This window comes from Anolis sagrei, chromosome 2, assembly GCF_037176765.1.
Source record: "Anolis sagrei isolate rAnoSag1 chromosome 2, rAnoSag1.mat, whole genome shotgun sequence".
Taxonomy (NCBI): Eukaryota; Metazoa; Chordata; class Lepidosauria; order Squamata; family Dactyloidae; genus Anolis; species Anolis sagrei.
This window is the reverse complement of record NC_090022.1, coordinates 55,420,513-55,435,806: the sequence shown is the minus strand read 5'-3', so window position 1 is coordinate 55,435,806 and position 15,294 is coordinate 55,420,513. Positions and strand designations below refer to the sequence as shown.

The window sequence follows — 15,294 nt, the reverse complement described above, 5'->3', positions numbered from 1 at the left end:
TTTAATGGGCCAATTAAAGTTTTATATGGGTGCAAGTCAGTGTATGGTGACATTATTTCCCAACAGGATGCCAGCCCATGTGAGGGTATGTGTATGTGTTAATTTATTTTGATGTTGATGTTCATGAGTTGACATTTATGTTGTTGGTCTTATTTTAATTATTGTGATTTGCCTTTTTGATTTATTTTGTGACTGTTACTGTATGTATTGTTTTTTATGTTGTTAGCCCTTTGGGGAGAGGCAGCAGGATATAAATAAAGATAATAATAATAATAATAATAATAATAATAATAATAATAATTTATTATCATCATTCTAGTACCTTTTATTAGACAAATTAGAAGATGTTAAAATAATGATAACAACAACAACAGCAACAACTTTATATCCTTGGACCCGGGGTAGCTCAAACCACAGGAGGTTTTTCCTATGAAGACACAGGAAGAGAAAGTTCCTAAATGTAGTTGATCGTTTGTACACATTTTTAAAAACCATGTTTAGTATATTTCCATGCCTCCAATGGCTGAACAGTAGAATAAGAAGTCAATCAGCATAATCTCTGGAATCATTATTCCTATTAATCCAGACTATATGCTAACATTTTTTTTCCAGTGTTGACTGTACAGAAATGATACAGATAAGTGTTTTGACTGCCATATACATCCTGCCTACAAAGCTCTCACACAAAAAAAGGTTGAGTCACAAGGCTCACAGCGGTACTTATTTCCTAGAGTCATTCTTTCTATCTAAAACACTCACTCACTCTTTCACACACACTGATTCAGACTTAGCATTGTATTCTGTACCAAACAAGTTTTAGTGTAGTTTCTACTGCCTTTTTATCTTCAATGAAACATTGACTGATATTTCAAGGTAAAGCAGATGAGTCATAAATGGAGTAGGGTGGGAAATGTGTACTAGCTCTCCTGTTCCAGCGTATGCAGAATCAATTCACAATAATATAGGCATTACCTCCACTGTGTGGATCTGACTGACAAGAAGCTGAGATTACTCACCATTAGACCATCACATATATAGTCCTTTGCCTTCCTTTCCCTTTCCTGGATGGCTGTCTGTTGAGGTCACTTTGATTGTGCTTTTCCTGCATGGACAGATGACCCATGTGGTCTCTTCCAAGTCTTCGATTCTATGATTCCTGTTTCTTGACTGTGTTACTCTTCTGTTCATTCCTATGATTTGCATGCTCATTGCTGATGTCAGCATAACTTACTATTTCCCAACACAAACTATACTAGGTGATGGCAGAAACAACAGTGCTGGCAGAGACAGTCTTTCTACTTTACACTCTAAGATCAAAAGTAGAACAGAAGATGGGTCAAGAGGTTCAGATGGACGGATGGGTCAAGAGGATTGATGGGATGAAGGATTATCAGGACTAACTCCAGAGAAAAGTTCTGGTAGCCTAAAAGACTAAAAAGATCATGAATGTGGATATAAATTCACGAAAAGGCTAAGCAAAACACAAAAGAAAGCAGGAAACTGACAAGGAAATAAACAGCTCATCTTGTTAGGACCTGCACAAGCTGACATTTGAGCCAATTTATCAATGAAATGAAGGCCATGTTTCCATTTTGACCCACTGCTTAAAAATGAATAGTTTCACAGCATTAACAACAGCATAGAATGAAGAATTCTCAACCAAGAGATCTTTCTTAGTTTTATAAGCATCTGCTGTTGCTCTCATTTAATTGACATGCTTAATTAATAACATCCCAAGGAAGCATCTACATGTTGAAATAATGCAGTTTGACATTATTTTAACTGCTAGGTATCAATGCTATGGAATCATGGAGTTGTACTTTCATAAAGGATTTACTACCTCATCACGTGGACTTCTGGCTTCATACTAGAAGGCTTCCAGGATGGAGCCAGGGTGGAGTCTGCCGGGGCCCATCACACGACACAGGGCTACTTCCCTGTTCTGTCCTGACAGTGTCCTAGGACAGAGCCCTGAGAACATGGGTGGCTGACTACCCGTGTTCTCATTGCCTACAGCAGGGCCAGTGTGGGGGGGAAGCCTGGCAGTGATGCTTTCCCCCATGTGATAAGGAAGGTTTATTTATTTTGTGTCAAAAGCCTTGCATACATAAATATAAAACTAATAAAAATAGAAGGAGCACAAGTGGCTAAATAATTGTTGGCCAAAACCAGGCAACAGCAAACCATATTGTCTGTAGCTTTAAACAATTCTTCCATAAGGCAGGGCATTGTAGACAAGCTCCACAGTTTGTTCTGCTCCACAGTCGCACAAGGTGGAGGATTCTTTTAGGTAGTGCCATTTTGCCAGGCTGTCTTTTAATCTGCCCACTCCACTTCTGAGTCTGTTCATAGAATCATAGAATCAAAAAGTTGGAAGAGACCTCATGGGCCATCCAGTCCAACCCCCTGCCAAGAAGCAGGAATATTGCATTCAAATCACCCCTGACAGATGGCCATCCAGCCTCTGTTCAGGGACTTCTAAGTTGCCCATTCTTGGTTTGCCCTCATGTGGGACCATCCAATCGGGATTTCCTGGTTTACTTGCCCAGAGGGATACTCTTGCTGTTGCTGGGGCAACATTAAGAAGAGTAGTGGTTCTCATGAAGCCTTTCCTTGATTTGAGTCTACTGGGAGGAGGCTGATATCCATGCTGTTGATGGCTTTCACAGTATTCGACCTTAGTTCTCATGAGGAAGGTGGTGATGCGGGATGTGGGATGACAGTTTCCCCCACTGCCCCGCAGATCTGACATGCTGCCTGGCAAATTCCCCTGGTATCGCTTGCATTAGAAACCTCAATGTGATGAGGTCCAAAAGTGTTTATGCCTCATCAAACCACAAATCCCATGATTTCACAGTCTTGAGCCATGGTAGTTGGTGTCAAACTGGATCAATTCCAAGTGAAAATGCATCTCAAATATTTCCTATTTATAGATAATTTGATGTACCTAAACAGCAAGAAACATCAGTTTGGCACCTTGGAAAAATTAATGCTCAACAAGAAGGACAAATGATCAAATGTGGATTTCCAGAATATAAAGGTACATAGCAGCAGTAGACATTCACTATAATAAGTCCAGGCAGTAGATAGATTCATCTCAGAGAGCCCAAGGGTCACTACTATCCAGAAACAGGCATGTATCTAATTTGCTAGGAAATCAGCATACCTATTGCTCCACTAAATCAGGAGGGGGAGGAATGAGGTCTCTTGGGTTCAACTGAGCCACCAGGCAGACATCATAGCTGTCATGCATGAGGACGTTGACGGCCACCACGTTCCACTGATTCTCCCAAGTGTCCAACTCCAGGATCTCTTTGTTGATAATTTCATGACGAGCTGCAGTGATGTAAAAATAAATAAATAAATGCAGGAGAGAAAAATCAAATGAAAAGCAGAAACCAAGCTCTGCATTTGAAGCAAATAATAACCCCAACATGCTTTTGTGCTATACTTAGATTAAAAGGCAACATGGCAGTGAGTGAAGCACAGTTTGCAAACCCGCAAACACATATAGTCCTAGGAATGCAATTTGCTTGGAAACCTGGGGATTCGCTGTTCTAGTTTAAGATTTAAAGAGTGTGCTGCTTCTTTTGTGCTCTGCTTATATCAAGACATATCCGTTGCTGTGTATCAATTTAGTAACTGAAGTTGATTCTCTGCTTTAATGCTTTTTAATCTAGCACGGGAAATATTCCTGGAGCCTTTTTTGTATATGGCGTATAATGGCATGCTAGGGCATTCTAAATGATTTCTGCCTGGAGGGCATCTGTTCTACAAATTTCAGATACAGCTCCAGAGCCAGTTCAATACATTTTGCTGCCTGAAAGTTCTAGTCACAAGCCAAAGTTCACAGGACATTTAGCCCTCCATGTCTGTGGATCTGATAATTTGTAGATTTAAAGCATCCTCCTTAGGAACTTCTAGGTCCTCCAGTATGACTCCATGGTCACACTCCTGGACCCAAAGATTCCTAGAAAGGGGTCCTCTCAGGTTTAAAAATAGTGTTTTTTATTTGCATTTCCCCCACTTTCATGAGGCAAATGTACGGAGCTGACTGTACATAAATCACCCAAATTATTTTGGCTTCTGTTGCATAAAATCCCACAGGGTTCATGGAAAAATAGGATCACCAGATCTGTCTCCAGTTTTCATGGGCTAGATTCATGCAGACAATAAAGTTGTAGATTTTCCAGTTCTGGTGGGCATAACTCCAGGCAAGAAAATGGTCTGTGTGCAAATCTTCAATGCATCCCAATTGTATGGTTTGCTATAATTCTTGCAGCTTGCAAAAACTGGGGGAGAGTGTCCATGTATTTACTTAATTAACTCCTTGCCTCCCAGTCACTGTGGTGCCAGGACTCAATCTCAACCTCAACTCTGCTCTGCACCCACCTCCTTGCTACAAGTTGTTCCTTTTCCTTCTAATTCCCTAAAACCCCACTAATTTCATCTTGTGGGGAAAGCCTGTTTAGCTAAGATTTCTGTCTCAGTTTCGAAACAACAAAAACTCTCCCTTTCTTTTCTCTGAACAAACCATGAGCAAGGATGTTTCGTACTTTTAGCCACACACTGACATTACCAGGGCCATTCCTAGGGTTCAAAAAGAACCTCAAAACCTGGCTTTTCCACTGCGCCTTTGGTGAATAGGTGCACAGCATGATATTCTGCACCCCTCAACATTTTCTGGTAATGGAGTTTGTGCCCTTCAAATACGATGTTTAGCCTCACAACTCTGTGTGTTTTATGAGTTCCATTTAAATGCTCCGCTTCTATTTTATCTCATTATAGTTTTGTTGAAGGCTTTCATGGCTGGAATCACTCAGTTCTTGTGGGTTTTTTCGGGCTATATGGCCATGTTCTAGAGGCATTTCTCCTGACGTTTCGCCTGCATCTATGGCAAGCATCCTCAGAGGTGAGGTCTGCTGGAAATGGGAAAAGACGGGTTTATATATCTGTGGAATGACCAGGGTGAGACAAAGGGCTTTTGTAAGTTGGGCTGGGTGTGAGTCTTTCCACTGACCACCTTGATTAGCATACAATGGGCTGACTGTGCCTGGAGCAAACTCTTCTTGAAAGGTGATTAGATGTCCCTGCCTGTTTTTCTCCCTGCTGTTTTGCTGTTGCAATTTTTTTTAATACTTTTTAATACAGTATTAAAAAATTCTAAAATTGCAACAGCGAAACAGCAGGGAGAAAAACAGGCAGGGACATCTAATCACCTTTCAAGAAGAGTTTGCTCCAGGCACAGTCAGCCCATTGTATGCTAATCAAGGTGGTCAGTGGAAAGACTCACACCCAGCCCAACTTACAAAAGCCCTTTGTCTCACCCTGGTCATTCCACAGATATATAAACTAGGGCTGGGCGGTTTCGTTTCGTAATTTCGTAATTCGTTAAAAATTCGTTAATTTTTTTGGTTACGAAGCGATAACGAACCATTCAGGAGCATCTAAAAACGAAACGAATTTTCCAATTCGTTTCGTAATTGCTTCGTATTCGTTTCGTATTAGTTGCGAAATCATTTCGAAATCATTTCGTTATTATTTCCGCATGTCTGGGGCAAGTTTTATAGCTGTTGTTTGTTTAATCAGTGAAAAAAAATTATAAATATCACACCAACAGTCAACAACAGAGGGAGAGGGAAGCTTCAGAAGTTCCCCCTGTCCCATATGGAGGTTTTTTAGCATATTGCGTGGTCGCGTCCGCCATTAATGAATCGATTCGTATTCGTTTCGTATTCGTTTCGTATCGTAATTTTACGAAATTTCGTAAATATCAAACTTTTTTAAAGAAAAATTTCGGAATTCTTTTAAATATCGAAATGCAAAAAACCCCAAAAAACTAATCAAGTTTAGAAACAAATTTTTCTGTGGTTGCCCAGCCCTAATATAAACCCCTTTTTCCCCATTTCTAGCAGACCTCACCTCTGAGGATGCTTGCCATAGATGCAGGCGAAACGTCAGGAGAAATGCCTCTAGAACATGGCCATATAGCCTGAAAAAACCCACAAGAACTCATTATAGTTTGTTAACTGTATTTATCCTGAATATGTGGCCGGCCCATTGTCATCCTTACTGTGATTGTGTTTATTGGAATGTTTATCTTATTATTTTTCTCCTTTTAATGTTATTTTGATGTTGTTGTTTGCTGTATATGTGTTGATTTTATTGCTGTATTATGTTTTCCGGGCTTGGCCCCATATAAGCCGCACTGAGTCCCCATTGGGGAAATGATGGTGGGGTAGAAATAAAGTTTATAATATTATTATTAGGGTTTGGGTTTTGGTCTGGAAACTTCAGGATCTAAGACAATATTTAACTGGAAACCATAATGCAAGGAAGCTCGGATTAAGCACTTCTATAGACAGCAGTAAGACATATGGGACTACGTCAGTCTGGGAGCAATCAAGAACTAGTCAGACCTGTATTAAAAGAAAGGTACACACATAATGGCAGTAGAAGGAATCCAAAGAAAATTATTTTACATCATGTTGTTTTTGCAGATCAAACTGAGGCCATCTTTACATGCAAGGAGTAATCCTATTTCTTTTAAATTACTTTGGATGTAATTATGAAGCTGATATTAGTTATACTAAATTTCTTTTCCAAATCCTACTCTAAGTTAGCAGCTTCAACAAATGTGTGAAAGAAGTTATTTTATTTTATTTTATTATAGAGTCATATAAAAAACTTCCTTTCAGGCATTTTAATGTTCTCCACAGGCGCCAGTTTTAAGCAGCCATTGCCTGGTCAGGGCAGAAACAATGTTAAGGAAACTTTCCGGTGCTTTTTTGCTACTGTGCTTTTTTGGAGAATTTGGCAGGAGCAATGAGATTCAAACAACCCGTTAAATCAAGCCAGTATTACAATGGGCAGCTTTTAACCAAAGCTGAGGAATTGTACAGTAACAAAAGAGCTACCGAGCAAGAAAGTATTTTGCTTCAGTGTTCTTTTCTTCTCTTTTTTGAAAAAAATGGAGAAAACGGAAGAACCATTTATTTTCAAGCCCAGGAGCTGGACTTTTTGACATTTGTTACAAAAAGCCAAGTTCTTTCCTGCAAATGAGAAGCTCTTTTCATTCCTCCCCCTCCACCCAAACTATTGCTTTTGATTTCAAAGCTCCCTTTCCCAAGTGAGAGGCTTAGGTTTCAGCTTTTACTACTGCAAAAAGATGTAAGTATGTGCCCCCCCCCCACCTTTTCTATACAATTGATTCTTAGGAATAGCTTGACTGATACCTAAGATTCAGGGTCAAACCCCACATTAAAGGAAATACATATTCCATTTAATGAGCTGATTTTCTCTTTTGCCATAGGATTTGCCTGAACCATTGGACTTGCAAATTAAGCCATGCTCTTCTTCTAATGTCCAGTCACAAAACAAAGCCTCCTAAATGCACAGGAGATAGCTGAGGACATTTTGCAATGCCAGCAGACCTGCTTCACCACTAGAAATCTCTTCTAGGAAAATTAAACATATATCCTTCTATTTTGATTCACAAGAAGAAATATGTAAAAGAAAAGAGGGAAAACTACAGCATTCTGAATTGTGGTAGAGGGCGCATCCAGGCAGTGCCTAAAATGCTTGAGCACCCACTTTTTTATGTGGGGTATCCAAATGACACCCCACGTAAAAACAAATTCATTCGGGACAAAGCAGAAAAACCCTGCTTTGTCCCAAAGTAATTTGACAGCTTTCTTCTGGTGCATCATTTCTATCCACCAGGAGAGCTCCGGAGAAGAGGGAATGGTGGTCACATAAGTTATTTTCTTTTTTAAAGGCTTTCTGGGGGGTTTTGTTTTGTGACCAGGAAAGCATGGGGCTTCTGGTGCGTGTGTGGACTCCAATGTGGGCCCTATCAGGTTTCTTAAATCCAATTGCTCTCACATTAAACTCCTGTGTGGAACTGCCTGCCGATTGCTCCACAACAAACCTGGATTTGGGTTGTTGTAGGTTTTTTCGGGCTATATGACCATGTTCTAGAGGCATTCTCTCCTGACGTTTCGCCTGCATCTATGGCAAGCATCCTCAGAGGTAGTGAGGTCAACCATAGATGTAGGTGAAACGTCAGGAGAGAATGCCTCTAGAACATGGCCATATAGCCCGAAAAAACCTACAACAACCCAGTGATTCTGGCCATGAAAGCCTTTGACAATACATTAAACCTGGATTTACCAGGGTTTCTGAATGATGTTAATGTCACAAAATAAGAAGCATTCTGTTAATTTGTTCCCATGAAACAAATTAACAACTTCTGAATAGTGAGTCAACTGAGTATCTTTTAACTGAAATGCCTAGTATCAGAAGTGTTTGGATTTTTATTTTATTTTGGAATACCTTCATTTGCTTCTACGTACACTAGATAACTTGGTGAAGGATTCAATCTAAACATGTAATTCATGTATGTTTCATATATATACACATAGCCTGAAGGTAATTTTATACAATATTTTAATATGCTTGAGCATGAAAGAAAGTTTGAGTGTATAGAAATGTCAAAAAACAAAGTTGTCACTTTCTCAGCTGGGGACAGTTTTAGATTGTGGACAATTTTATATGGAAAATTTTAGTTTTAGAGTTATGTCGATTTAGGAATTCTAGATAAGAGATGCTCAATCTGTGTAGTTGAATCCGGTTGATTCCATAATCCTGTCTATAAGACTAATATGATTTGATCAGTATCTGGTATTTTAGGCATTCAAAGAATGCAAATCTTAGGTGAACATTTTAAAAGTCTATGAGATGTTAAATATTTCTTAGATTTGATGTGAGATTTTATTTTTAGAAGAAGCCATCCTTTAACAGTACTTGTCTGGGACATCTCTTCAACTACAGAACAGCTTTTGATTTGGGCCAAGTGCCTCCATCATCTCCACCAGCATCTCTGCTGATTTAATGTCATTGAACTTTTGGGTACCTAATGTTACTGAGGCCCTTTCACATTACACTTTATAATGAAATGATTTTATTTTAACTGCCATACAGAATCCTGGGATTTGTAGTTTGGCAAGCCACTAGAGCTCTCTGGTATGTATTCTAAAGATTCTCTCAAAATTACAAATCCTAGAAATCTTTAGTTAAAACGAAATCATCTAGGGCCATTATTACATCTAATTTGGTTACTGGGTGGATGGAAGAAGAAGATCTGTATCAAAGTAATACAGGACCTCAGTAATTTCTTTGTGTTTTGGCTTTTAGTGTATACATTTTGACCCCTGTATCCATCAGAGGTATGTTGCCAGACATTGTGTGGCTATGTGAAACCATGGATAATAGTGAACACAACTGAAATGTAGAAGTCACACTGGAGGACCTAAAATGCCTAGAGAAGACATATTTTGCCAGATGTGGATAAATGAGACTGCAAATACCACTCCACAGATAATGGATTTTATTAATTGCTTTCATTGCTGGGTTATTGCAAACCCTGTTGAAATAGAGCAAAAGACAAACTAAATAAAGACATCACTGCCACTGGATCCTGAATTGTATCAACTGGAATTCTGCTAACTTTGGACAAAGGTGGCCGCTTTCTCCATTTCCCCATTCCCTTTCTGAACCCAGTGTCACTTTCCACTGAAGAGCAGTGTCCCTACCATACCGCACAAAAACACCACATCGCTCCAAACACAACTAGCTTCATCACTCTTCAGAGGATAAAAAGGATATGTGTAGTACTTTGGCAGGAGACCTTCACACAGGATTTTTGGGCAGGACGACAGTCATTGTTATAACTGTGGAGTGTCAATACACTCACTTTATTCCATTCAGGGAAAGGTTGCGTGACTTTTCAGTCTGCTTGACACAATATTGTATACGGCATGTGGAGACTGAGAGATTGCTTTAGGCTATAGTATAAATATTTAATCTGCTTTTCTGTTCTTTGAAATGGTTCTCCATAGGGGGTTAGAGTTTACAGTATTCTCTGTATTCCTACATATCGATTGCTTCTGCTTCATTTTATTTGTTTCTCCTTTTAATGGAAAAAACAAATTTCCCACTATAAAAATAATATCAGTGAGTAAATTCTAGTCCCATAAAACTTTCTGTAGTTCTAGTGGAGAGCCTGCTTGTCTTCCAGTACAGGAAAAGTTTTAATTCTCTCCTAGTTTATACTAGTACCTCCAGGCAACAGTCCAAGGCATTTTCACAGAACTCTCTTTCAGCATGATATTTCACATGACTTGGGTTTTTCCCTGTTAGCTTTCTTCATGGTCAATTTTTCACAAAAGTATATAGAAGTCAGAAATACTGACTTCTGTATAGTATATATTAGTCACATTGAGTAGACACTGCTGTTCACAGCATGGGAGAATCACCTTGCAGATGTTAATGATGGGGAGATACTCGGAGAAAAAATGAAGAGGCCATCCTAATATACCAATAGTATAGTTGAATATGCAGGGATTTTGAAGAGTTGAGCACTCACTGCTTTGGGCTTGAATAAATGTACCTATTATTTATTTATTTATTTAAAACATTTATATTCCACCCTTCTCACCCCGGGTGGAGCACAGCATATATACAGCAAACATTCAATTCTGGGACACAAATTCTTATATAATACATAAACATTAAAAATATTTATCAAAATATTAAAATACACCATTTAAAACTGTCCTAGTCATCCATGTAAAATCTAATTGGCCTGGTAATCTTTCCTATTGCTGCTTTATTGCCGTGTCCTGAAAGCTTGATCCCACAGCCAAGTTTTTACCATCCTTGTATAGGACAGGAGAGAGGCGGCCAACCTGAATCTTGTCCTACATTTGAAATTTCTGTTTTTTCCATCCTAAATATAAAAAATGTAAATATTATTAAAATGAAACACAATTATAATCATTCGCTACTATTGATATCTTATTATGATTGTTCCAAGTCTGCAATTAGAAATTAGCACAGAAGTTGATTTTTTTTTTTTTTTGGACTATGACTCACAAATCCCTAGTTGGGATAGCTATGGCCACTATTACTGACAAATTCTGTAAAAAGTGATTTTTTTTCCAAACTCTGAAAATAAGATAGGAATTAAAAAATTGTTTTTCCTTCTAGCCAATATCTTTGTTGTCCCCCCCCCCCCCCCCCTCTTTCTGGTGGTCTTGTCAACACACTGGTTGCTATCTCCTGGCCAGTATCACAGTTGTATGGGATTGAACACTGCCATGGAAATAATATAAGAGGAAGTGTTGTGTGAATGTAATTTGTTTTGTTTTCTCACAGTTCTGTTGTTTATACATGGGGCTCCACAGGATTCATTGAACTCATGGCAACAAGAGCTCCAGAAGTCATTAACTTTCCCCTTGGCCCTGAGAGCATCTGCAGGAGGTGCTATTAAGATGGATGTTACTGACCGTGCAAAGATGCAATAGTTCGCTAGTGCTTTCTCTCCCCTGCCAGACTTCACCCATATGCATGCTTCAAACGTTAAAGAATTCTCCGTTTTGGCCTCCTGCGTGTGAATATTGAGCTCCCATGGCAACTTGAGAGGCTGACAAACTGGAGAGGATAGAAGTCCCAGCAACCAAGGCGAATAGCAGTAAGATAAAAGGAAGGAGTGACATGGAAGTATGGAGTTTTCAGTGTCTGAAAGCCTAGCAAGTTGAGCCCTTGGTCCAAAGGCAAAACGATGCCAGTTAGATCTCAGGTTCCAAAAGGAAAGAGTCCACATACCACAAAAAAGTGTGAGCTCGACATTGATCTCTGGAGTCATGTACCTTAGTTCCAGAATCTAGCAACAATTCTTTTTCCTATAGCTATCCATGGGGGGTGGGGGGTGGGGGAGGAGTGTATCTCCAGAATTGTCACTTCTGCACTAAATGGCTTTAGGTTGGCCCTCCCTTCTCTGTGAGTAAAGCTCAGGAGGGGAGATTTTGTGGGTGGACCTATACTGTGAAGTCTTCGCTCTGCCTTTTCCTCTCCTCTGCTTCAGTTCCCCCTGTTTAAGTTTTCCCAATAATGTAGATACCTTTCTTTGTATTACTTTTGTGTGGAGCTTAAAATCCCCCAGAGGCCAGCCTTAGTTGGTCTATTCCAATTCCCTGTATACAGCTCTTTGCAGGACTCCTCCCTTTTTCCTTCAGTAGAGCTACTGTGACTTAGGCATGGGATTGTCCATTATGCTCTATGGCTGGTAATCCTAGGCCCAAGCAATTAAAACAGGCATCCTTAGCACCTGCATTCAGCAGTATTTTTATACCATCAGTCAACAGAAGCTTATGACCAGCTTCTGTTAAGACAGTTTATAAGAGCCATCGCAAATTAGGTTCCTGCGGGAGAAAACCTTGCTAGCATGTCCCTGACGTCATGAGCCTGCGCCTCTCTCCCCGCCCCTTTCTCCGCCCCTTTCTCTTTGCCAGCGTGGTTTTTCCTTTGCTAGGGGAGCATTGCCTGCATTTTCTCTCAATTGAATTCTGCCAACTGAGAGAAAATGCGAGCAATGCTCCCCTAGCAAAGGAAAAACCACGCTGGCAAAGAGAAAGGGGCGGAGAAAGGGGCGGGGCGAGAGGCGCAGGCTCATGACGTCAGGGACATGCTAGCAAGGTTTTCTCCCGCAGGAACCTAGTTTGCGACGGCTCTAAACATCGCTTTGCACCAGAGGCAGAAGAATCCAGAGAGATGACTGCAGCCAGCAAGTGCTCTTTTGTAATGTATTGTTTTAAGTTACCTTATGATAGTCCCGGGTGGAGTTAACCCTTTATTCATCTTGTTTGCAGTAATCTCTTTGGTTATCTTTTCACCTTGCCTAAAGTGCCTCTGTGTGTTAAAGGATCTTAATCTTAACAGAAGGTATATTATTATTATTATTATTATTATTAACTTTATTTGTACCCCGCTAGCATCTCCCGAAGGACTCGATGTGGCTTACACAGGCCGAGGCCTCAAACACAATACAAAAGAAAACATATCACAACAATAAACAAAGCAAATCAAAACAATTAAGCAAAATAAACAACAATGACAATACATCAAAACACTATTAAAACTGGTTCGGCCGGCGCAGTGGGGTACAGGGTTAAAAGTGCTGAAATGGCAGGAGGAACGTAGGATTAAAGTGTGGTGTGCAGCAACATTTGTTGTACTAAAGTGCTTCCAGGACTTGGGATGGGGATTCCTAGTTTGGGAAGGCACAACGGAACAGCCAAGTTTTTAAATTCCTTTTGAAAACGGCTAGAGTGGGGGCCTGTCTGAGATCTTTTGGGAGGGCGTTCCAAAGTCTGGGGGCCGCCACGGAAAAGGCCCTGTCACGCGTCCCCACCAAGCGCGCTTGCGACGTGGGTGGGATCACGAGCAGGGCCTCTCCGGATGACCGTAACGAGCGTGTGGGTTCATGGATGGAGATGCGGTCGCGCAGGTAGGGTGGTCCCAAACCGTTCAGGGCTTTGTAGGTGAGCACCTGCACCTTGAATTGGGCTCGGAAGATGAATGGCAGCCAGTGGAGCTCCTTAAACAGAGGGGTAGACCTCTCTTGATAATGAGCTCCGGTTAGCATCCTGGCTGCTGCACGTTGGACCAATTGCAGTTTCCGGGCCGTCTTCAAGGGTAGCCCCACGTAGAGCACATTGCAGTAATCCATTCTAGAGGTGACCAAGGCGTGGACCACCCCGGCCAGATCAGCCTTCACGAGGTATGGTCGCAGTTGGCGCACAAGTCTCAGTTGCGCAAAGGCCCTCCCGGATACCGCCGACACCTGAGCTTCAAGTGTAAGCGAAGAATCCAAGAGGACGCCCAAACTGCGGACCTGTGGCTTCAGGGGGAGTGTAACCCCGTCCAACACAGGTAACCACCCTATACCCCGATTCGGTTTACGATCGACCAGGAGGACCTCTGTCTTGTCGGGATTGATCTTCAGCTTGTTCTTCCTCATCCAGATCGACACAGCGGCCAGGCACTCACCTAGCACCTGAGAAGCCTCCTTGGAGTTAGGTGGAAAGGAGTAGTAGAGTTGTGTGTCATCTGCGTAGAGATGGCACCCAACTCCAAAACCCCGGATGACCTCTCCCAGCGGTTTCATGTAGATGTTAAAAAGCATGGGAGACAAAATAGAGCCTTGCGGGACCCCACAGGTCAAAGGCCAGGGGTCAGAGCAGGCATCTCCCAGCTTCACCATCTGAGTTCGTCCCTCCAGGAAGGACTGGAGCCACGACAGAACCGTGCCCCCAAGGCCCATCCCGGAGAGACGACCCAGAAGGATACCATGATCGATGGTATCGAAAGCCGCTGAGATGTCCAAGAGAACCAGCAGAGTCACACTCCCCCTGTCTAGCTCTCTACGGAGGTCATCCACCAAGGCGACCAAGGCTGTCTCGGTGCCATGGCCAGGCCTGAAACCAGACTGTGACTGATCTAGGTAGTTGGTATCGTCTAGGAAACCCTGAAGCTGAGAGGCGACCACCCTCTCCAGCACCTTACCCAAAAAGGGGAGGTTGGAGATCGGCCTGTAATTATTCAACACCGAGGAGTCAAGGGAAGCTTTTTTGATAAGTGGGCGAACCACGGCCTGCTTCAGGTTAGATGGAAAAATTCCTCGCTCCAACGATGTATTGATAATTGGTACAAACCAGTCAAGCAACCCCCCTCTGGCTGATTTAATGAGCCAGGATGGGCATGGGTCCAGGGATGAGGTGGTCGCTCTCACAGCCCCAAGGATCTCCTCAACGGTTTCAGGAAGAACAAGCCTAAAAGAATCCCATAAAACTGGACAAGCAGGTGCCTCCGTCACCTCTTCTGGCACTGCGATGGAATTGGAGTCGAGCTCGAGGCGTATCTGGGCGACTTTATCTGCAAAATGGTGTGCGAAATCGCGACACCGAGCTGCGGGGTCGTCGGGGAGCTCCTCCACCGCTGGAGGGTGGAGGAGTTCACCCACGACCCGAAACAGCTCCGATGACCTATTTGCTGCAGATGCTATACGGGCGGTCGTGAATGACTTCCTGGCCGCCCGTATAGCCGCGGAGTATGCCTTAAGGGAGGCTCTAGCCCGTGTTCGGTCAGACACGACTCGAGATTTCCTCCATTTGCGCTCTAGCCCCCTTCTCGTATGCTTCATCACGGCCAACTCCTCGGTGAACCAAGGAGACGGCCTGTCACGACGCAACGAGATGGGACGTTCGGGTGCGATCGTATCTAACGCCCTGGCCATCTCCCCGTTGTAGAGAGTTACTAAGGCGTCGATAGAATCGCCAGGCTCCAAGGCAGGAAGAACCCTAAGATTCCTCAGGAATCCGTCCGGATCCATCAGTCTCCTAGGGCGGACCATCTTAATTTGTCCTCCACCCCTGCGGAGGTTTAGGGTCGCAG

General features: G+C 42.1%; 1 protein-coding gene across 1 annotated transcript in view; it reads right to left on the bottom strand.

The window, feature by feature from the left end:
- Positions 1 to 353: 353 nt before the first annotated feature.
- The window catches only part of KBTBD12 (kelch repeat and BTB domain containing 12), a 60,087-nt gene continuing 45,146 nt past the window's right edge, over positions 354 to 15,294 (bottom strand). The window contains exons 6-7 of the mRNA XM_060766187.2: positions 3,167 to 3,336; positions 354 to 1,431 (exon numbers count right to left, since the gene is read on the bottom strand). Coding sequence (XP_060622170.2) covers positions 3,167 to 3,336 — 170 coding nt within the window. The 3' untranslated portion in view covers positions 354 to 1,431. The remainder of the gene's footprint in view (positions 1,432 to 3,166; positions 3,337 to 15,294) is intronic.